Here is a 23207-nt window from a genome sequence, read left to right on the forward strand (position 1 = left end):
CAAAAACGTGAGGGTGGCACGGTGGCGCAGTAGTAGAGTTGCTGCCTTACAGTGCTTGCTGCACTGGAGACCGGGTTCGATCCCGACTACGGGTGCTGTCTGTATGGAGTTTTTACGTTCTCCCGTGACTGCGCGGATCTTCGTTTTCCTCCCACACTCCAAAGACGTACAGGTTTGTAGATTAGTTGGCTTGGTATAAGTGTAAATTGTCCCTAGTGTGTGTAGGATAGCGTTAATGTGCGGGGATCGCTGGTCGGCATGGAATCGGTGGGCCGAAGGGCCTGTTTCCGCACTGTATCTCTAAACTAAAATTGGCTTCTGCAAAATTGTCCCTAGTGTGTAGGATGCGAAAATGGGATAACATATAACTAGCATACGGGTGATTGTTGGTCGGGACGGACTTGGTGGGGAGAGGGGCCTGGTTCCAAGCTGTACCTCTAAACTAATCTACAAATGTACATACTCCACTCCTCATTCTTCAAATTCTCCACAACTCTCTTGCGGAGGGAATTCCAAAGAGGGAGAAGATGTTTCTCTGCATTCCACTTCCAAATGGCCAACTCCTTCTTTTAAAATAATGACCATTGAGGCAGCCCAATCTACTGAAAAAAACATTCCCGAGTCTGCACCGCTAAGCCCATAAGATTTTCACTACATTTCAATACCACCTCAAGGGACTAAATGCACAGAATGTTTAAACTCTCCTCAAACAACATACCAGACACCCCTGAATTGATCTGGTGAACATTCTCTGCAATCACTAAATTGCAAGCATATTTTTCATTTTACTTTCCCCCTGTATTTCAAACAACGGGAATATACTTTTAAATTTTCTCTTGCACTCAATTTACTTTGAGACGCACCCAGCTTACTCACACACATATTATTGCAGCTTATTGACATAAAAAAACTCCCCAAACAATATTTAAAAGAAAAATACCAACACACTTTATAAATATGTCTCCAGCTTTTAAGATAATGTGATGACTATTAGCTTTTAGAAATATTTATAGATTTTAGAAGTATTTTAGACATGAATTGATGCTTATTTGCAAATTTATTTTTATATTGCTGATTAGATGTACTCAAACATTAGTGCAAAGTTCCTAAGTGAAGAAATCAACTGTATTGTAAAGTCATACAGCACAGAAACAGGCCCTTGTCTTTTAAATATTGTTGTACGACCTGCCTCAACTACCTCCTCTGGAGGCTCATTCCATATACCTACCATCCTCCAAGTGGAAAGAAATCACCCCTCAGGTTCCTATTGAATCTTTCCCCTCTCACCTCAAACCTATGTCCTCTGGTGCTTGAATCCCCTGCTCTCTGTGCATTCAGCCTATCTATACCCTGATGATTTTATACACCTCTATACGTTCACCCCTCATCCTCCTACAATCCCAAGGAATAAAGTCCTAGCCTGCCCAGCCTTTCCCTATAGCTCAGGCCCTCAAGTCCTGGCAACAACCTCTTAAATCTTCCCTACACTCTTTCCAGCTTAGCAAATCAGCATCAACCAACATTCATATTCCCATCTCGCCCATCATACTAGTTTTCCTTTGAACTCAACACACAGGAAGGCAGGTCTAAAAATAATGCTGCAACTAGTTTAGTTTAGAGATACACCATGGAAACAGGCCCTTCGGTCCACCTAGTCCTCGCCAACCAACAATCACCCGTACACTATTTCAATACTCCACTCTAGGGACAATTTACAAACGCCAATTAATCTACAAGGTTGCACATCTTTGGAATGTGGCAGGAAACCGGAGCAGCCGGAGTAAAGCCATGCAGTCTTAAGGAGAATGTACAAACTCAGTACAGACAGCACCCATAATCAGGATCGAACTGGGTCTGTAGCACTGTGTAGCAGCAACTCCACCACTCCCCCACTGTGCCGCCCACCAAAGAAAAGCTTTAGTCTACACTTGTAACACCAAATGAACCATGAACTGTATCTGGCCTTTTAATCTCAAGCCTGTTCCAAAATTTTGTACAGTTCGCTGCTCTACGATATAGCTTCCTTTGTCCATGTCCCTTAATACCATTGACTTTTGATAACAAATCTCAGAGTTAAAATTAGCTTCTGACCCAGCACCAATTACCATTTCTGGAACAGCTCCTCATCTCTTGCAGTTCTGTTTATAAAATGGTTCCTAACTGCTGAAAGACCTAGCTCTATTTTTAGTTAAGACTCTGCCATTTGCCCTAGAGTCCAGAGCAAATGGAAATAATATCTGTCTACCTCAACAGTGACTAACATAACCATGCTGAGATTTTGCAGACTGCAGCATGACAATGCAAAAATGAAATTGAATTGGCATTGGTTCAAAGTAAGTTGAGTGTAAAAGTAAATTTAAAGTTGTCATAAAGTCAAACCTGACCTACACAAACGCGATTGTGTAATGTTTACCCAACTCTCAGCCAAACCAAGGATATTGCTTAGTTTGCACTATGTTCTGGATAATATGAGACTTTGTCAATGTACGATTTTCCAATTTTGTTTTTCATATTTGTATCTACAAGTCAATCTGAAAATGACATTTGGAGAATATCCTTAAAATGGCTTTGATGATGATGAAGAGAAAAAGATTAGTTAAAACAAATGTATGTCCCTTGTAGTCAGAAACAGGTGAATTGATCATGGGGAACAAGGACATGGCAGACCAATTGAATAACTACTTTGGTTCTGTCTTCACTAAGGAAGACATAAATAATCTGCCGGAAATAGCAGGGGACCGGGGGTCAAATGAGATGGAGGAACTGAGTGAAATCCAGGTTAGTCGGGAAGTGGTGTCAGGTAAATTGAATGGATTAAAGGCCGATAAATCCCCAGGGCCAGATAGGCTGCATCCCAGAGTGCTTAAGGAGGTAGCCCCAGAAATAGTGGATGCATTAGTGATAATTTTTCAAAACTCTTTAGATTCTGGAGTAGTTCCTGAGGATTGGAAGGTAGCTAATGTAACCCCACTTTTCAAAAAGGGAGGGAGAGAGAAAACGGGGAATTACAGACCAGTTAGTCTAACATCGGTAGTGGGGAAAATGCTAGAGTCAGTTATTAAAGATGGGATAGCAGCACATTTGGAAAGTGGTGAAATCATTGGACAAAGTCAGCATGGATTTATGAAAGGTAAATCATGTCTGACGAATCTTATAGAATTTTTCGAGGATGTAACTAGTAGAGTGGATAAGGGAGAACCAGTGGATGTGTTATATCTGGACTTCCAGAAGGCTTTCGACAAGGTCCCACATAAGAAATTAGTATGCAAACTTAAAGTTTCGATCGCCTAGCTTGGGGTCAGAGAGGAATTTCCCGGATTTTTCCCCCCAAATTGGCCTGGGTTTTTTATCCGGTTTTTCGCCTCTCCCAGGAGATCACTCAGTTCTTTTGGGTGGGCGGTTGGAGCGGGTGGAGTAGCGGCCGGGCGGTAGGTTTAGTAACCGAGCACGGGGCTTTGTTTGGAGAGTATGAATGCCAGGGCAGTTTATTGTTCTGGGTGTCGGATGTGGGGAATCTGGGAGTCTGATAGTCTTCCAGACATCCACATCTGCGCCAGGTGCGATGAGATGGGGCTCCTAAGGGACCGTATGAGGAACCTGGAGCGGCAGATTGATGACCTCCGTCTGGTTAGGGAGAGTGAGGAGGTTATAGAGGAGTTATAAAGAGGTGGTCACTCCAAGACCACGGGAGGTAGACAAATGGGTCACGGTTAGGGGGGGCAAGGAGCAGAGGCAGGGACGAGAGAGTACCCCAGTGGATGTACCCCTTGGTAATAAATACTCCTGTTTAGGTGTTGTTGGGGAGTATAGCCTACCTGGGGGCAGCGACGGCGCCCGGGCCTCTGGCACGGAGTCCGGCCCTGTTGCTCAGAAGGGTAGGGAAAGGAAGAGGAGAGCGATAGTAATAGGGGACTCTATAGTGAGGGGGTCAGATAGGCGATTCTGTGGACGCAGTCGGGAGACCCGGATGGTGGTTTGCCTCCCTGGTGCCGGTGTCCGGGATGTGTCTGAGCGTGTCCAGGATATCCTGAAAGGGGAGGGAGTGGAGCCAGAGGTCGTGGTACATATAGGTACCAACAATATAGGTAGGATAAGGGAAGAGGTCCTGAAAGGAGAATTTAGGGGGCTAGGAAGAGAGTTAAAAAAAGGACTAGGGAGAGGATTGAAGTGTAGGACATCTAAGGTTGTAATCTCTGGATTACTCCCTGTGCCACGAGCTAGTGAGTATAGAAATAGGAGGATAGAACAGTTCCTACTGTGTGGCTCAGGAGTGGCTCAGGAGTTGGAGCAGGGGGGAGGGATTCGTTTTTCTGGATAATTGGGCCTGTTTCTGGGAAAGGTGGGAACTGTATAGGCCGGACGGTCTCCACCTTAACCAGAGGGGGACCAATATCCTGGCGGGGAGGTTTGCTAGCACTGTTGGGGAGGGTTTAAACTAATTTGGCAGGGGGTTGGGATACAGCATGAAGCTAGTATAGGGGGTGAGGAGAAGGAAAATATAGAGGAAATAACTGGTCAGATTGGGAGGCAGAACAAGAATGCCCCAGCACAATGGGGTAGGGCAAGTCTGAACGGCATTTGTTTTAATGCAAGGAGTATTGGAAGCAAGGGGGATGAATTGAAGGTGTTACTGAACACATGGGAGTACGACATTGTTGCCATTACGGAAACATGGTTGAAGGAAGGGCAGGACTGGCAGCTCAATATTCCAGGATATAGCATCTTCAGGAGAGACAGAGAGCAGGGAAAAAGGGGAGGGGGTGTTGCAGTATTAATCAAAGAATCTATTTCTGCTGTAAGAAGGGATGACATATTAGCGGGTTCCTCAAATGAGGCTTTTTGGGTGGAATTGAGAAATAGAAAAGGGGCATGCACCTTACTGGGTGTATACTACAGACCCCCAAACAGTCAGAGGGAAATAGAAGAACATATTTGTAGGCAAATCTCGGGGGTGTGTGAAAACAACAGGGTAGTAATAGTAGGGGATTTCAACTTCCCGAATATTGATTGGGATAGCCAAAGTGTCAAGGGCCCTGAGGGTGCAGAGTTCCTAAGGGTCATCCAGGAGGGCTTTTTGAGCCAATATGTTGAAAGTCCAACAAGGGAGGGGGCGGTATTGGACTTAATCTTGGGAAATGAGGCCGGACAGGTGGCTGAAGTGTCAGTGGCAGAGCATTTTGGTGACAGTGATCGCAATTCAGTGATATTTAAGGTGGTAATGGAAAAGGATAAAGAGGGACCAGAGGAAAGAGGAAATTTTCTAAATTGGGGCAAGGCCGATTTTAATCTGATAAGGCAGAAGTTGGCCCTGGTGGACTGGGATCAGCTTCTCGTGTGGAGGACCGCATCAGAACAGTGGGAGTCATTCAAAGGAATAATTGAAAAAGTACAGAGGAAGCATGTTCCCCTAAAGTTTAAGGGTGGGACAAACAAGTCCAAAGAACCTTGGATGTCGAACGATATAGTAGGATTGATTCGAAAAAAAAGGGGGGGCTTTTGGAAGGCATAAAGAACTTAAGGCACAGACATCATTAGAGGAATACAGAAGGTGTAGGGCGGTTCTTAAAAAAGAAATTAGGAGAGCAAAAAGGGGCCATGAGATAGCACTAGCGGGCAAAATAAAAGAAAATCCCAAAGTGTTCTATAAGTATATCAAGGGTAAGAGGATAACGAGGGAAAGAGTGGGGCCCATCAGGGACCATAGTGGAAAGCTGTGTGTGGAGCCAGAGGATGTAGGAGATGTTTTAAATGAATTTTTTGCATCTGTTTTTACGAGGGAGGAGGGCGATGCGGACTTAGAAATGGAGCAGGAGGGTTGTGATGTTCTTGAGCATATTGCTATTGACAGGGAGGCGGTGCTGGAGGCTCTGGCAGGCTTAAAAGTGGATAAGTCTCTGGGCCCTGACGAGATGTATCCCAGGATACTGAGAGAGGCAAGGGAGGAGATTGCGGGGGCTCTGGCACAAATTTTCAGAGCCTCTCTTGCAACAGGGGATGTACCGGAGGACTGGAGGATAGCTAATGTGGTGCCATTATTTAAAAAGGGCACTAGGGATAAACCTGGGAACTACAGGCCGGTGAGTCTGACATCGGTGGTGGGGAAGCTGCTAGAAAAGATTCTGAGGGACAGAATCAGTCTTCACTTGGAGGATCGAGGGTTAATTAAGGATAGTCAACATGGCTTTGTTAAGGGAAGGTCGTGTCTGACTAACTTGATTGATTTTTTTGAAGGGGTGATGGGGGTAGTGCAGTGGATGTGGTATACATGGATTTCAGTAAGGCTTTTGACAAGGTCCCACACAGGAGACTAGTCAAGAAGGTAAGAGCCCATGGGATCCAGGGCACCTTGGCAAAATGGATAAAAAACTGGGTGATGGTAGAAGGGTGCTTCTGTGACTGGAGGCCGGTGTCCAGTGGGGTGCCGCAGGGATCGGTGTTGGGTCCCTTACTGTTTGTAATCTACATAAATGATCTGGATGTTAACGTACAGGGCATGATCAGCAAGTTTGCAGATGACACAAAGGTAGGGGGGGGTGGTGAATAGCGAGGAAGGGATCTGCAAGCTGCAGGAAGATATAGATGAGATGGTCAGATGGGCGGAGCAGTGGCAGATGGAATTTAATCCTGAAAAGTGCGAGGTGATGCACTTTGGCAGAAATAACTTGGAGAGGGAGTACACCATGAATGGAAGGACCCTAGGGAAGACAGGGGTACAGAGGGACCTTGGAGTACAGGTACACAAGTCCTTGAAGGCAGCAGGACAGGTGGACAGGGTGGTCAAAAAGGCATATGGGTTACTGGCCTTCATTAGCCGGGGCATCGAATATAAAAGTAGGGGGGTAATGATGGAATTGTACAGAACACTGGTGAGGCCACAGCTGGAGTATTGTGTACAGTTCTGGTCACCACATTATAGAAAGGATGTGATAGCTTTGGAGAGGGTGCAGAGGAGATTCACCAGGATGCTGCCAGGGATGAAGGGCCTCGGCTATGAGGAGAGACTGAGCAGACTGGGATTGTTTTCCCTGGAGCAGAGAAGGCTGAGAGGGGACATGATCGAGGTGTACAAGATCATGAGGGGCATAGATAAGGTAGATGGCGGGGAACTTCTTCCACTGGTGGAAGGTTCAACAACGAGGGGACATAGATACAGGGTAAGGGGAGGGAGGTTTCGGGGGGATGTGAGAAATAACTTTTTCACCCAGAGGGTGGTTGGAGTCTGGAACTCACTGCCTGGGGTGGTGGTGGAGGCGGGAACACTCGCAACGTTTAAGAGGCATTTGGATGGGCACTTGAAATGCTACAACATTCAGGGCTACGGTCCAAATGCAGGAAAATGGGATTAAAATTAGACTGTGTTTGGTAACGGGCGGCGCGGACACGATGGGCCGAAGGGCCTCTTTCTGTGCTGTAGGACTCTATGACACAAGGTATTGTGGGTTCAGTATTGATGTGGATAGAGAACTGGCTGGCAGACAGGAAGCAAAGAGTAGGAATAAACGGGTCCTTTTCAGAATGGCAGGCAGTGACTAGTGGGGTACCGCAAGGCTCAGTGCTGGGACCCCAGCTATTTACAATATATATTAACGATTTGGACGAGGGAATTGAATGCAACATCTCCAAGTTTGCGAATGACACGAAGCTGGGGGGCAGTGTTAGCTGTGAGGAGGATGCTAGGAGGCTGCAAGGTGACTTGGATAGGTTAGGTGAGTGGGCAAATGCATGGCAGATGCAGTATAATGTGGATAAATGTGAGGTTATCCACTTTGGTGGCAAGAACAGGAAAGCAGACTATTATCTGAATGGTGGCCGATTAGGAAAAGGGGAGATGCAACGAGACCTGGGTGTCGTGGTATACCAGTCATTGAAAGTAGGCATGCAGGTGCAGCAGGCAGTGAAGAAAGCGAATGGTATGTTGGCATTCATAGCGAGGGGATTTGAGTATAGGAGCAGGGAGGTTCTGCTGCAGTTGTACAGGGCATTGGTGAGACCACACCTGGAGTATTGTGTACAGTTTTGGTCTCCTAATCTGAGGAAAGACATTCTTGCCATAGAGGGAGTACAGAGAAGGTTCACCAGATTGATTCCTGGGATGGCAGGACTTTCATATGAAGAAAGACTGGATAGACTCAGCTTGTACTCGCTGGAATTTAGAAGATTGAGGGGGGATCTTATGGAAACTTACAAAATTCTTAAGGGGTTGCACAGGCTAGATGCAGGAAGATTGTTCCCGATGTTGGGGAAGTCCAGAACAAGGGGTCACAGTTTAAGGATAAGGGGGAAGTCTTTTAGGACCGAGATGAGAAAGGTTTTTTTCACACAGAGAGTGGTGAATCTGTGGAAATCTCTGCCAAGGAAGGTAGTTGAGGCCAGTTCATTGGCTAATTTTAAGAGGGAGTTAGATGTGGCCCTTGTGGCTAAAGGGATCAGGGGGTATGGAGAGAAGGCAGGTACACGTTACTGAGCTGGATGATCAGCCATGATCATATTGAATGGCGGTGCAGGCTCGAAGGGCCGAATGGCCTACTCCTGCACCTATTTTCTATGTTTCTATGTTTCTATGATTAAATTTCACACAAAGACATTAATTTGTCTGCCATCAAATGAAGTTTGAGGCCAGGTCTTTTCACACCTTCATGACTTCAGCGATCTTCTTCCATTCCTCTGGAGTTGGGTCAGTACCGGTTGGATTGTGTGCGCACGCATGCAAGACCATAATCGAATATTCTGGAGCATTCTGAGAGCAAAGAGAGAATAAAAACAACAACCTTGAAATCAAAGTTTTATACATACAGATAAAATGCATTGAACATTCAGATTAAAATAAAACAGGTGCCCAATGGAATACTGAGTGAACTATAATAATTAATTAATTCACAATAGAACGATGCCAAGTTAATATCCTCTCCATTTCAATTTGCCCTCTATGCAATCAGCACTGTTTTAAACCCTTCCTCGGTCAATTTAGATTAGTTTAGAGATACGTGCAAAAAGAGGCCCTTCGACAACCGAGTCCGCGCCGACCAGCAATCCCTGTACACTAGCACTATCCTACAAACTGTGGATAATTTACAATCTTTAATGAAGCCAATTAACCTACAAACCTGCTCGTCTTTGGAATGTGGGAGGAAACCGGAACCGGGGAAACCCCACGCAGTCACATGGACAGACAGCACCCATAGAACCCGGGTATCTGACGCTGTAAGGCCGCAAATCTACCGCTGCACCGTGCTACCCAATTCTTCACAACAGAGATGCCTAAGCTGTAGCCACAGATCCATGTGGTCTGCATGACTAACAATCAGTCTTTGCACAAATATTTGACAAAATTGCCCTCTCCAATATGCTTAAATAGAATTATGCACAGAGTATATGTAGATGTGGATGTGGCGTAGTCCATCACACAGACCAGCCTCCCCACCAGCAACTCCATCTACACTCCACATGGCCTTGGGAAAACAGCCAACATAATAAAAGACCGGTCATTCCCTCTTCCCCCACTCCTGTGAGGCAGAAGATGCAAAATCATTAAAGCACAGACTGCTGGAACACCACCTCCCCCACTGTTATGGTCCTCCAGGGTGCGGTTCTGATTTCCCAATCACTCCCATTGTGGGTCTTAACTTTTATTTAATCTGCACTTTCTTTGCAATTGTAACACTATAACGCTGTAACAGTGGATTGATTCTACACCCTGATATTTTTCTCTTTACACTACCGGTTGTACTTATGTCTAATTTGATTGTACTCATGTATGGTACGATTCGACAGATCGATTTATTCACAAAATGCTGGAGTAACTCAGCAGGTCAGGCAGCATCTCGGGAGAGAAGGAATGGGTGACGTTTCGGGTCGAGACCCTTCTTCAGACTGAATCGTGCTCCAGTACGATTTGACAGGACAGCCCGCAACGTCATTCATTGTATCCCAGTACGTTTGACAATAATAAAGCAGTACCAATAGGTTTCCCAGCCAATATTTATTTCTCAGCCAACGCCTTAACTGATTTTTATAAACAGAGAAAATTCTGGACATATACATCAGGTTTGGCGGCATTTGTGGCAAAAGGGACATTTCAAGTCGATGTCTTTCATTAGACGATTGAAGCATAGTCATCTTACAATTTGCCACAAACCCAGTATTCAGTAAGGAGTGGGACCGGCGTGGGGCCACCAAGAAGGAGGGCCCATTGTGGCCATGTGCGGCAGCAGGCCTGGTTCGCCACTTTAAGTGGAAGACAAAACTGTTCGATGAACTTGTGGTAACTTTGACGGCCCCAGAAACATGACGACTCCTGTGTACTGCCTGGGTGCGGTCTGCTGTGTTTTTATCGTGTTGTATGCAAAACAATTTCACTGTACCTAGCTACATGCAGCAATAAAGTATCATTGAATCACTGTGAAATAGTCAGAGATTTTCATTCTGCTAACTTTGGTAAAATAGCTGAAATAAAAGTGATGTTACAATGCACACCTCCATATCTTCCAGAAGTCCTTTTAGATGTAGACCACGCTTGGCTGGGTCCCAGTAACGATAGCTGCGAATGTCGGTGAAGCCAGCAGCACCAAACACTCCATTATGGTTTGCTGTGTGGAAAGATATTACCAATGGAACCAATGGCTTGATTTCACACCTTATAGCTTTGACACTTGAAAAAGCAGGAAGATCACCCCTGTAAGATGGTGGTGGATGGTACATAAAATACAAAGATTACTATGGGCCTTGCTCCTCCTGCATTGTTAGCCTTCCTCATCAACAGACCAAAAGTCATCTTCCAGCCTTTGATGTGACAATGAGTGGATGTGAAACCACTCCAATGGGTCTCAGTATAGTGTCGGTAAAGTAAGCTGTCACCATCAATGAAATAAACCTTCTCAACCACTAATGATACTGAAGTTCCATCCCACTGAACCAGGTCATTGCATTGAGCCAGATGTGGTTGACTAAAATGCCAATTCTGAATAAGCATCCACCTCACTCAACGGGATAAAATATACAGCCCCATTTCCAAACTGCCATTCCTGTCAAAAGTCCTTGAAAAGGCAATTCTAAACCAATTAGTGCCTTACCTGCACCAATACACCATCCTGGAAAGTTTCCAGTCAGGTTTCAGAGCTCACCACAGCACAGAGTCTGCCTTGTTGAAGGTACACAACGACCTGCTTCTCGCCATCGACACCGGCGACTGTGCAATCCTGCTCCTTCTCGACCTCAGCGCAGCGTTCGATACAGTGGACCACACCATCCTTATTGACCGTCTCCGGTACGCGGTTGGCATTGATGGCACTGCCCTGAGCTGGTTCGCTTCGTACCTCAAAGATAGTTTCGCCATCAACATAGGCAGTTATTCCTCTGCTCCAGCTAGCCTCTCCTGCGGAGTTCCACAAGGCTCCATCCTAGGCCCCATTCTCTTCTCTCTATACATGCTCCCCCTTGGCCAAATCATTCAAAGGCACTGCATTTCTTTCCACTGCTATGCCGATGACACTCAGCTTTACCTCCCCCTGAAACCCAACAACCAGTCAAATTTAAACAGCCTCTTACACTGCCTTGAGGACATAAAATGTTGGATGGCACAGAACTTCCCCCAATTAAATGAGAGCAAGTCTGAGGTCATCCTATTCGGCCCCCCCGACTCCATCAAATCGATAACAGGCAGTCTTGGAAGTCTATCCTGCCTAGTCAAACCGCATGTCAAAAACCTCGGCATGATATTTGATTCTGCATTAAAATTTGATAAGCAAGTCAACGCTGTGGTAAAAGCCAGCTTCTTCCAACTTCGAACCATAGCTAAAATCAAACCTTTCCTCCAATTCGACGACACAGAAAAAATCATTCACGCTTTCATTTCCTCCCGACTACTGCAACTCCCTATACACTGGGATCAGCCAATCTTCCCTGTCCCGCCTGCAACTGGTCCAAAACGCCGCAGCGAGACTCCTGACGGGTACCCGTAAAAGGGACCACATCACCCCGATTCTGTCCTCTCTCCACTGGCTCCCTGTACGATACAGAATCAACTTCAAGCTCCTCCTATTCACGTATAAAGCCCTAAATGGACATTCCCCCTCCTACATCAAAAATCTTCTAACCCCCCTCTCTAACTCCAGGTCCCTCAGGTGTGCCGACTTGGGGCTACTCACTATCCCGCGGTCTAGGCTTAAGCTCAGGGGTGACCGCGCTTTTGCGGTTGCAGCTCCTAGACTGTGGAACAGCATCCCTCTCCCCATCAGAACTGCCCCCTCCATCGACTCCTTTAAGTCCAGGCTCAAAACCTATTTCTACTCCCTAGCGTTTGAGGCTCATTGAGGAGGCGCTGTGAACTGTTTGTGTGCTACTGTATGTTTCATTTTTTTCCTTAGTACCTAATCAAATGTACAGCACTTTGGTCAACGTGGGTTGTTTTTAAATGTGCTATACAAATAAAATTGACTTGACTTGACTCACAGGTGAGAGGTTAGCATCAGAGAAAGCGATCCCAAATAAGCAACAGATTCATCAATGTGAAATCCTGCACCTTGACATAATCTTCTCACATTATTCGGTTGCCCCCCATTGCCCTCTAAAACTTTGAAGACAAATCACTGCACCCAGTTTTGTAGACCTGGGCTGGTTTCCTCCCACATCCCAAGGGGATGCAGGTTAGTAGGTTAATTGCCTCTCGAGTGCAGATGAGCAGCAGAATCTGGGAGGGGTTTGCGGGAATAGGATTGGATATGTATAAAATTAGATGCTTGATGGTTGGTGTGGACCAAAGGGCCTTGTATCAATGCTGTATCTCTTCGACTGCAAACTGACAGAGATTGCAGGGATCACGAACAGAGCCTCATAAACTCTTCCCCTTTGGTTGGCCCCACAGGTGCTGAAGCTAATGAGATATAGTCCCATGGTATTCAATGATTACCATTACCTACAGAGCCTCACCAGGTTACAAGACAGTTCCTTTCCCGTGAACTGTTTTAGTTTAGCATAGAGGTACGGCACGGAAACAGGCCCTTTGGCCCTCTGAGCCCGCACCAACCAGTGATCACCGTACACTATCCTACACAGTAGAGACAATTTACAATTTTTACTGAAGCCACAAACCTGTAAGTATTTGGAATGTGGGAGGAATTTGGAAAACCCACGCGGTCAATGGGAGTACATACGACCTCCGTGCAGACAGCGCCCGTAGTCAGGATCAAACCCGGATCTCTGGCACTGTAAGGCAGCAACTCTTCCGCAGTGCCACCATGCTGCCATGTGTTTGTAACTCAGACATTTTACAAGTGAGAAATGGCGTAATGTAGTGAGTTCCCACACAGCAGAAGTTGCTTGCAGCCTGCTGCAGCTGGCAAATCTGTCCCGCTGGTCTCCCAAAGGCTCATCCGAACTTGTGGGCTGAGCATAAGTAGGGCATTTGCAACTTGGAAGAAACCTGTAACCACAATGGGTGATGATGTGGTTTTTCCACTAGAGGGGGCATTTTATTCAATCCCAAGTGTACAAAGTGAACATCAAACTGACTAATTGCAGATGCTGGTACAAATCGAAGGTATCATAAAAAGCTGGAGCAACTCAGCGGGTCAGCCAGCATCTCAGGAGAGAAGGAATGGGTGACGTTTCGGGTCGAGACCCTTCTTCAGACTGATGTCTGGGTAGGGGGCAGGACACAGAAAGGGTGTAATTGGAGACAGGAAGACAGTGGGAGAACTGGGAAGGGGGAGGGGAAAGAGAGGGACAGAGGAGCTAGCTAAAGTTAGAAAAATCAATGTTCATACTGCTGGGGTGTAAGCTACAGTTGTGCAGCTTACACCCCTGTGGTATGAAAATTGATTTCTCTACCTTTAGATAGCTCTGTTCCTCTTTCCCCTCCCCTTTCCCAGTTCTCCCACTGTCTTCCTGTCTCCAGCTACATCCTTTCTTTGTCCCGTCCCCCCCCCGTCATCTATCTGAAGAAGGGTCTCGACCTGAAACGTCACCCATTCCTTCTCTACTGAGATGCTGCCTGACCTGCTGAGTTACTCCAGCTTTTTGTGATACCTTCAAACTGACTGATGATCTGGAGGCACAGTGGCCCAGTGGTCGAGTTGCTACCTTGCACCTCCAGAGAACCGGGTTCGATCCTGACCTTGGGTGCTGTCTGTACGGAGTTTGTACGTTTTCCGTGTAACCTGGGCGTTTTCTCCGGGTCCTCCAGTTTCCACCCTCACTCCAAAGACGTACGGATTTGTAGGTTAGTGTAGGAAAAAAAACTGCAGATGCTGGTAGAAATCAAAGGTAGATACAAAATGCTGAAGTAACTTAGCGGGTCAGACATCATCTCGGGAGAGAAGGAATGGGTAACATTTCAGGTCGAGACCCTTCTTCAGACTCACAGGATTTGTAGGTTAATTGGCTTCTGTAAATTGTCCCTAGTGTGTGGGATAGAACTAGCCTACAGGGTGATCATTGATCAGAAATGGGATTGATGGATTGCACCTTAGGCTGAAATGCTACTTTCTCCACTAAATGAACACAAGGAACTGCGGATGTTAGAATCTTGCACAGCAAGTTCTCAGCGGGTCAGACAGCATCTCTGGAAGACGTGGATAATACAATATTTCGGGTATGAAGCAGGGTCCCGATCTTAAATGTTGCTTATTTATATCCTCCAGGGAAGCTGCCTGACCCATTGAGTTACTCCAGCACATTGATTCTCCAATGTGAAAAGCGAATCACCTAAATATATCCCTGCATGGATGGCTCAGCTATGAGTGGGAATAGACACCCCTGTTCAACTGTCCAACAGTGGGTACTCTGTTCATTGAGGAAGGAGGGAAGAGAGACTGGCATTTGCTGTTGGGGGGGGTGGGGGGTGAGGAAAAAAAATGGTTCTATCTCTGACTAAAATTACACATTCATTTGTTGCATCAATTTGACAGCGGAGCAAAGAATGAATAATAATAGAAAAACAAAGGCTCAAAATTAGGACAAGGACATACCCCAGGTCGGTGCAGAGACATATACTGGTGTCGCTGAGTTATTAGTTCCATTGTACCATGCACGTAGAAATTCAGCTCCCAAACGAAGAGCACCAGTTCCTCCCAGACACTGTACGCCACCTTTCTGTTACAGAGAAGACATAGGTTAATTCCAGATGCAAAAAGATGAACCGTTTAAAAACAAACAGGGTGGAAATAACCTGCGTATTTTTTCATAGCATTAAAACTGCACTGTATGTCACACTTATGCGAAGATGTGCAATTAAATAAAAGGAAGATGTCACAGAGCAGCGTTATCGGGTTTCATCAGGTCAGTGATGTTCTCTGTTGTAAGTTCTCGTAGCTGCCAGTAAGGCAGCAACTCTACCACTGTGCTGCCGGCCTTGCCTGTGTTTTTATTTTGGCTTATAGGAGTTGGCTCGGGATTTGTATGCACCAAGGCGCATGAATTTATTGTACGGACTGGTGTCCTTTCAGGTACACCTCTGGCGGTTTATTGCTGGGAGTGTCTGGCAGTAGCCCTGACAGGCCACCATGATCCTGTACACGAAGAACATGTCCACTTAGAGCATTGCTCACCAGCATGCTCAGGTTCCTCCGAGCCCCTTGGCAGCATCTCCCAAGCCCTTTCCATCATTTCAGTAGACACGCTCCTCCATCACTGGAAGAATGCTGCTTTTGTCCTGTTGAGAGTTGGCCGCAGGGGTCGCTCCTGCAAGACTAAATACTGGCAGCAAAATAATAATAAGTTTGAAAACTTAACCCGTAAGTGTATGTAGGGAGACTTCAGAATATGCTGCATTGCCTTTTGAAGCAAAAGAGAAGTTTTGTATTTTTACCACAAACAAAAATCAGATTTCCCCCCCACTCTATTGGTACTAGTACATTTCCCATTTGCAAATCAGGCGAGTGATCTATGACACGAATACTATAATACTAACACAACTGCAATTTCACACTGTGCTCACTTTTTCAGCTGTTCGAATATACAAAATGTGTTGAAAATTCAGCAGTTAAATAGTCATTTAACTTTAAATTAAATTACTTACCATCTTCTGGACAAGGTTACTGTTGTTTTGGTTTGAGAGAGACCATGCACAATTAAAAGTACTTTAAGCAATCCCTTCCCTAATGGTATTAGATGGTTTTTGGTTACAACCTTCAAATTGGATTATCCAATTGGGAACATTATCTTTTCCACCATTTCTCTCCCTTCACCAAAATACTCAAGGCAGTTATGCTATTTTGTTCCATATTTTCTTCATTTAACAATTTTATATCACAGCAAAACCATTCTGCGGCCTCTGCCCCAAATTGAAACCACTTTAGTCGGAGGGTGGTGAATATGTGGAATTCATTGCCACAGACGGCTGTGGAGGCCAAGTCAATGGATATTTTTAAGGCGGAAATTGACAGATACTTGATTAGTAAGGGTGTCAGGGGTTATGGGGTGAAGGCGGGACAATGGGGTTGAGAGGCAAAGAGAGATCAGCCATGATTAAATGGCGGAGTAGATGGGCCGAATGTCTTAATTCTGCTCCTAGAACTTATGAATGTAAGATCGGTTTTCCGTGTTTCGATGGGAAATGTAGGTTACTAACACGGTGGGACTTGGATAATGCCCAAAGACAAAGCAGAGTTCATGTTTCAGGTTTGATACTGTTACATTGAAAGAAGGAAATAGTTATAAATCAAAGCTGATATAAGATGCAGGAAAGATGGGGGGGGGGGGGGGGGGAGGAGCTGGAAAAGAGGCAGGGGTGTGGCCCAGCCTGACAAGTGGATACCGGGAGGGGGGAGTCAGTCACTGGCAGATGTGTGACAAAGGTGAAAAGGAGACAAAAGGGTTTCAGATAAGGATAGACGAGGAGTAATGAAATCTAAACATGGAGGGAGAGATAGGGATGGAGTGGGGAAGAGAAAGAGAGGGAATAGGACAGTGGGGGGCCCTGGGATGGGAGCTGAGTGTACAGAGAAGGGAAAAGGATCCTAACCCGTTGAGTTTATCTAGCACTTCGTGTTTTACTTAGCATCCTGAAATGTTCACTCTGTTTCTCTTTCAAGGGATGTTGCCTGCCTTGAGTATTCCCAGCATTTCCTGCTGTTGTTTCACTTTCCCATATCCGCAAATGACACAGTTTCTATTGCAAATCACTGGGGCGATTTGACTAATCTTCCCAATAAAGGCACTGGTATGACCAAAAACATCCATTACACACCATTCCAAAACCTGTGCGCTAAACAGTTCGGATTGAGAACTTACCCTGTTGCCTGCAATAGCAGGGCTATCTGCTCCAAGAATTATTTCACAAGCATTATGGGTGAATTCTGGAATACCCAAAATGGGTACATATTCATGATTAAGATTGTCATTATTTGCAAGGCATTTTTCCACCTTCCTCACAACAGGTAACACCCAGGGTTTTCCTTCATCAGTACGATAAGCTGCAAGAAACAATCAGGGTGGAGGTGGGGAGGAAGAGAAAGAGTAAATGAATTAAAAAATCATTAAATACACCAAAATCTATTGCTTATACAATGCATAGTGACTGCATGTTAAACAGACCAGTCAATTCTAGGTAAATGTTTAGCACCGCCAGATTAAAATTAATGTATCTCGTGAAAAGCATTTACACAAGTCCAAATCTGCTGCTCACTGTGCAGAACATAACTTCTGAAGAAAGGCTGAGGTGAGAAGTTCTAAAAAGTCAGAAGTAACAAGTCAATAAAGCTGCGGAATTCTTTTTGAAAACAATTGTAATGATAGAACTTGGCACTACATAAACTTTTCAAGACAAATATATTTTATGCTGCAGCTGTGTTTATGCAGAATAAGTAACAATTAACTGTTCTAATTGAAAGGCTGTGAACAGTAGCTTCAGTTTGCAATGGGTGGCAGTACAATGTTAAGTTAAATGGGAATATTCCAAATTTCAATAATTTAGAATCCCAATGAGAGTGACACTGTGGTGCAGCAGTAGAGTTGTTGCCTTACAGCGCCAGACCCCTGTATTCAAACCGACTACGGGTGCTGTCTGTTCGGAGTTTGTATGTATAAGAAAATAACTGCAGATGCTGGTACAAATCGAAGGTATTTATTCACAAAGTGCTGGAGTAACTCAGCAGGTCGGGCAGCATCTCGAGAGAGAAGGAATGGGTGACGTTTCGGGTCGAGACCTGTGTTCCCTGTGATCGCGTGGGTTTTTATCCAGATGCTCCAGTTTCCTCCCACACTCCAAAGACATGCAAATTTGTCAGTTAATTGGCTGTGGTAAAAATTGCAAATTGGCCCTAATGTGTAAAATAGTGTCAGTGTACAGGGTGATCACTGGTCGGTGCGGACTTGGTGGTCTGACATGTCTGCTTCCGCGCTATATCTCTAAAAGACTAAAAACTTATGCTACCACCCCAAGCTTAACAAAACACAGAAACTAGAATAGTGCAACACAGGAACGGGCCTTCAGTCCACAATGTTTATGCTGAGCATGATGCCAAGTTAAACTAATTTAATCTGCCTGTACACAATCCATATCCCTCCATTCCCTGCACATCCATGTGCCTATCTAAATGCCTCAGCCTTCCAATAGTGAAGCAGCTGAGTCCTGTGTTGAGCAACTATTGAAGATATTGGGGGAATAAGTGGTAAATCAGCAACAAATGAATCCCTCCCAGGTTTGGGAGCATGAACCATGTCAGAGGCCAATGGATGATTCAGGGATCTGGGGAAAAATCCCTGCCCGCACAAGAAGACAGGAAGAACCATGACACAGAAGTCAGCTGCACAAGTGATGGAAGACTTTGTACGGCAGATGCCAGAAAAAGGCTGGTAAGTGGACTTGATGTAGAAATGAAGAACTGCAGATGCTGGTTTATACCAAAGATAGACACAAAGTGCTGGAGTAACTCAGTGGGTCATGCAGCATCTCTGGAGAAAAAGGATGGGTGACTTGTCCGGTCGGGACCCTTTCCCAGCTCTTCACCTCCCCCCACACCCACCCCACCTCCCTACCTTCAGTCTGTAGAAGGGTCCCGACCCAAAACATCACCCATCCATTTCCCCCAGAGATGCTGCTTGACCCGCTGAGGTATTCCAGCGCTTTGTGTCTATCTTTGTTTGGTAAGTGAACTTTGTCAATGTGAAGCGAGTTTTTAGTTTGGTTTTACGATGTGAAAAATTTCCCTAACTTACAATATAGCTGGTAAGAGCCAGTGTACTCCTGCACTGCCACACTGTGGGGTTGTGCTGCAATAGCAATTGGACTCAAGGTCAGGACATAACCTTCTACGTGGAATCAGTGAATGGTGACATCCAGTATCAGCAAAGCAAAACCTGCTTAAACTTGTAACAATGAACCCCCCCCTCCCATTCCCAGAAGCACGTGAACAGCAAGCTGTTGCAAGCACCAAACAGCCTTATGACATTTTGAAACTTCAAATGTTAAAGAAAATTTACTGCAACAGGAAAAATTAGGAAATCTTTTTCACAATCCCCGGTTGCAACATAGCACAAAAGCAAACCTATACACACATTTAATATTTCTAATTTTGGGAGGGGTGGGGATATCTTTAAAATAGCTCAAGGTCAGAAACAGGATGCAGAAGAGATTCACCAGCAGGGTGAAAATTTAGTAAGAGCACCATAGCAGAGAGATTATATTACAGCATTAGTAATCCCAGGGGCTGCAGTCAACACATATTAACATCCCATCGCGGAGTTAGAGAATTCCAATTATATTTAAATATAAAATGGAAACAAATTCTGGAGTCAGCAACTACCCCTGGTAAGGCTGGTGCAACACCTTGAAGAAAAGGTAAAGGACACAAAGTGCTGCTCTAGGAAGCATCCCTGGAGAACATGGACAGGTGATGTTTTGGGTCGGGAGCCTTCAAACCTGCTACACCCCACCCCTGCCCTGTCTGTCCTGAGAAGTGGCTTCAGCAGCATGTCAACATGGTAGGACGCAAAAGTGCTGGAGCAACACAGCGTGTCAATAGACAATAGGTGCAGGAGGAGGCTATTCGGCCCTTCGAGCCAGCACCACCATTCAATGTGATCATGGCTGATCATTCTCAATCAGTACCCCGTTCCTGCCTTCTCCCCATACCCCCTGACTCTGCTATCCTTCAGAGCTCTATCCAGCTCTCTCTGGAATGCATTCAGAGAATTGGCCTCCACTGCCTTCTGAGGCAGAGAATTCCACAGATTCACAACTCTCTGACTGAAAATGTTTTTCCTCATCTCAGTTCTAAATGGCCTACCCCTTATTCTTAAACTGTGGCCCCTTGTTCTGGACTCCCCCAACATTGGGAACATGTTTCCTGCCTCTAACGTGTCCAACCCCTTAATAATCTTATACGTTTCGATAAGATCTCCTCTCATCCTTCTAAATTCCAGTGTATACAAGCCTAGTCGCTCCAGTCTTTCAACATATGATAGTCCCGCCATTCCGGGAATTAACCTAGTAAACCTCAATAGCAAGAATATCCTTCCTCAAATTTGGAGACCAAAACTGCACACAGTACTCCAGGTGCGGTCTCACTAGGGCCCTGTACAACTGCAGAAGGACCTCTTTGCTCCTATACTCAAGTGTCTGTAAGCATTTCTGAAGAACCTAGATAGGTGACGTTTTGGAACGGGTCCTGCTGGCTGCCCTTCAGAGAGAGTTCTTCAAAGTAGGTATACCTTGAGGAGGTTTCGCAGTCGAGCAGTGACAAGAAGTCTGAAGGGTCTTGCCCCAAAGCATCACCTATCCACGTTCTCAAGAGCTGCTGTCTGACACTGCTGTTACTCCAGCACATTGTGTGGTTTTCTGTATTAACCAGCATCTGCAGTTCTTTTTTCCTACATCTCAACATGGTAGACACAGGAAATGTGATTCATACAACTGCAGTTTATCACACCATTTCATTGAACAGTTGCTCAATGAAATGGCATGATAAGCCACAGTTGTTGGAATCAATCATTCACATCTCCTGTGTATTCTGATCCTGCCTTTCTTCACCTTTCTTACACGAGGAGGCATTTCATGCACAGCGTTACCAAGCTCAGGGAACTGGATCTCTGCACATCCCTTTGCAACTCGGTCGACTTCCTCATCAACAGAACACAATCAGTACAAATTGGCAACAATAATTTCCCACTTAATCACCATCACCACCTCAAGGCTGTGTACTCAGTCTATACCCATGACTGTGTAACCAGACACAGTTCCAAATCTTCCTTAGAAGATGGAGGAGATTCGGTAGGTTGACGAATACTCTTTTTGAACATTTACAGATGTATGGTGGAGAGCATGTTGACTGGTTGCATCATGGCCTGGTTCAGCAACTCAAAGAGCAGCTCAGGAAAGAAAGAGATTAGGGAGTGGTGGATACTGCCCTCCCCACCATTGAAAGGATGTATAAGATTAACTGTCTCAAACATGCTCCCAGCATCAAAGTCCCACACCACCCTCGCCATGCTCTCACCTGCCATTGGGAAGGTGGTACAGGAGTCTGAAAACCGTGACTGTTAGGTTCAAGAAGAGCTTCTTCCAAATGACAACCAGGCTCTGGAACTCTAACTAACCTATGAACTGTCTTGGTTGCACTTAGAGCTTTTTTGCAATAGTATTGATGTTATTAATTTATTTACTTTTTTGTTTATTATGTTATCAATGAGTACTGTGTTTACAGGCCTGTTATTCTGCTGCAAGGAAGACTTTCATTGTTCCCATGTCAGTACAAAGGACAATTAAACAATCTTCAAAGGCACGGAAGTATGGAATCATTGAAGAGCCAAGCTGCCTGCAGCAATGACGCAGGTACTAGAGAAAACACAGACAACAGCAAACAAAATGTGTACGAAGGAACTGCAGATGGTGGTTTTCACCGAAGATGCACACAAAATGCTGGAGTAATTCAGCGGGACAACATAGGGAAGGAATAGATAGATAACGTAAGGAAGGAATGGGTTTATTCACAAAATGCTGGAGTAACTCAGCAGGTCAGGCAGCATCTCGGGAGAGAAGGAATGGGTGACGTTTCGGGTCGAGACCCTTCTTCAGTCTGAAGAAGGGTCTCGACCCGAAACGTCACCCATTCCTTCTCTCCCGAGATGCTGCCTGACCTGCTGAGTTACTCCAGCATTTTGTGAATAAATCGATTTGTACCAGCATCTGCAGTTATTTTCTTATACTACAGGAAGGAATGGGTGACGTTTATGGTAGTGACCCTTCTTCAAACAGCAGATGGTGGCCTCCCAACAAGAGACACAAAATGCTAGAGTACCTCAGCGGGTTAGGCAGCATTTCAAGAGGACATGGATAGGTTGGGACCCTTCATCAGGCAGGTACCAGAGTTTGGTTTCTACTACCGACTGACTGACCCAAGAAATGAGCATTGAACACTCAGAAGATCCCTGAACTGGAACAGCCTAAAATGACAGTGAGGATCCTACCGAGAACACCATGCCCCATCTATACTTATCTCTGCAATCTAAGATCAGATGACATCAGCAATGCCATTTGTATTTTAACAATTTGTGTGTTGAATCCCTATCTACAGATCAGTCTGAAATTGCAACCACGCACTGCAAGATTTTAGTGAGGGAAGCTCTGTGGCCAGAAACCAAGAAGCATCTGAGATGGACAGTATCCGTATTTTGCAATCATGGCAATATATTGCTAAACCTAACCGGTGTTCTAATGATTTAGGATCACAAGAACTGGCATGACTTATAACACTGCCCTCAATAGAACATAGTGGGTGTGATGCTGACAGGTTTCAAAAGAATAGTTTAGTTTATTGTCGTGTGTACAGAGGTACAGTGGAAAGCTTTTTTGTTACGTGCTTTCCGGCCAGCTGAAAGACTGTACATGATTATAATCAAGCCGTCCACAGATATAAGACAAAGGGAATTATGTCCATTTTCAGTAAAGTCCGAGTAAAGATAGTCTGAGGGCCTCCAATGAGGTAGAGGGCAGGACTGCTCTTTAGTCAGTGATATGATGGAACATTAGATGCTGGTTTACACCAAAGATAGACATAAAATGCTGGAGTGACTCAGCGGGTAAGGTAATATCTCTGGAGAAAAGGAATAGGTTACATTTCGGGTCAAGACCTTTCTTCAGACCGAGAGTCAGGGGGAAGGGAAACTAGAGGTATTAAAGATACTGAGTAGTTTAGGTATTGAGATAGGATGGTTCAGTTGCCTGTTCAATATTGCCTGATTGCCTAATAGTCATAGTTACCGTAGGTTTAATG

The 23207-nt window shown here is 45.2% G+C and overlaps 1 protein-coding gene across 1 annotated transcript in view; it reads right to left on the reverse strand.

Moving 5' to 3' along the window:
• The window catches only part of got1 (glutamic-oxaloacetic transaminase 1, soluble), a 55722-nt gene that overhangs the window by 29543 nt on the left and 2972 nt on the right, over positions 1 to 23207 (reverse strand). The window contains exons 2-5 of the mRNA XM_078413362.1: positions 17227 to 17408; positions 14964 to 15087; positions 10474 to 10586; positions 8633 to 8737 (exon numbers count right to left, since the gene is read on the reverse strand). Coding sequence (XP_078269488.1) covers positions 8633 to 8737; positions 10474 to 10586; positions 14964 to 15087; positions 17227 to 17408 — 524 coding nt within the window. The remainder of the gene's footprint in view (positions 1 to 8632; positions 8738 to 10473; positions 10587 to 14963; positions 15088 to 17226; positions 17409 to 23207) is intronic.

This window comes from Rhinoraja longicauda, chromosome 16 (genome assembly GCF_053455715.1).
Source record: "Rhinoraja longicauda isolate Sanriku21f chromosome 16, sRhiLon1.1, whole genome shotgun sequence".
Taxonomy (NCBI): Eukaryota; Metazoa; Chordata; class Chondrichthyes; order Rajiformes; family Arhynchobatidae; genus Rhinoraja; species Rhinoraja longicauda.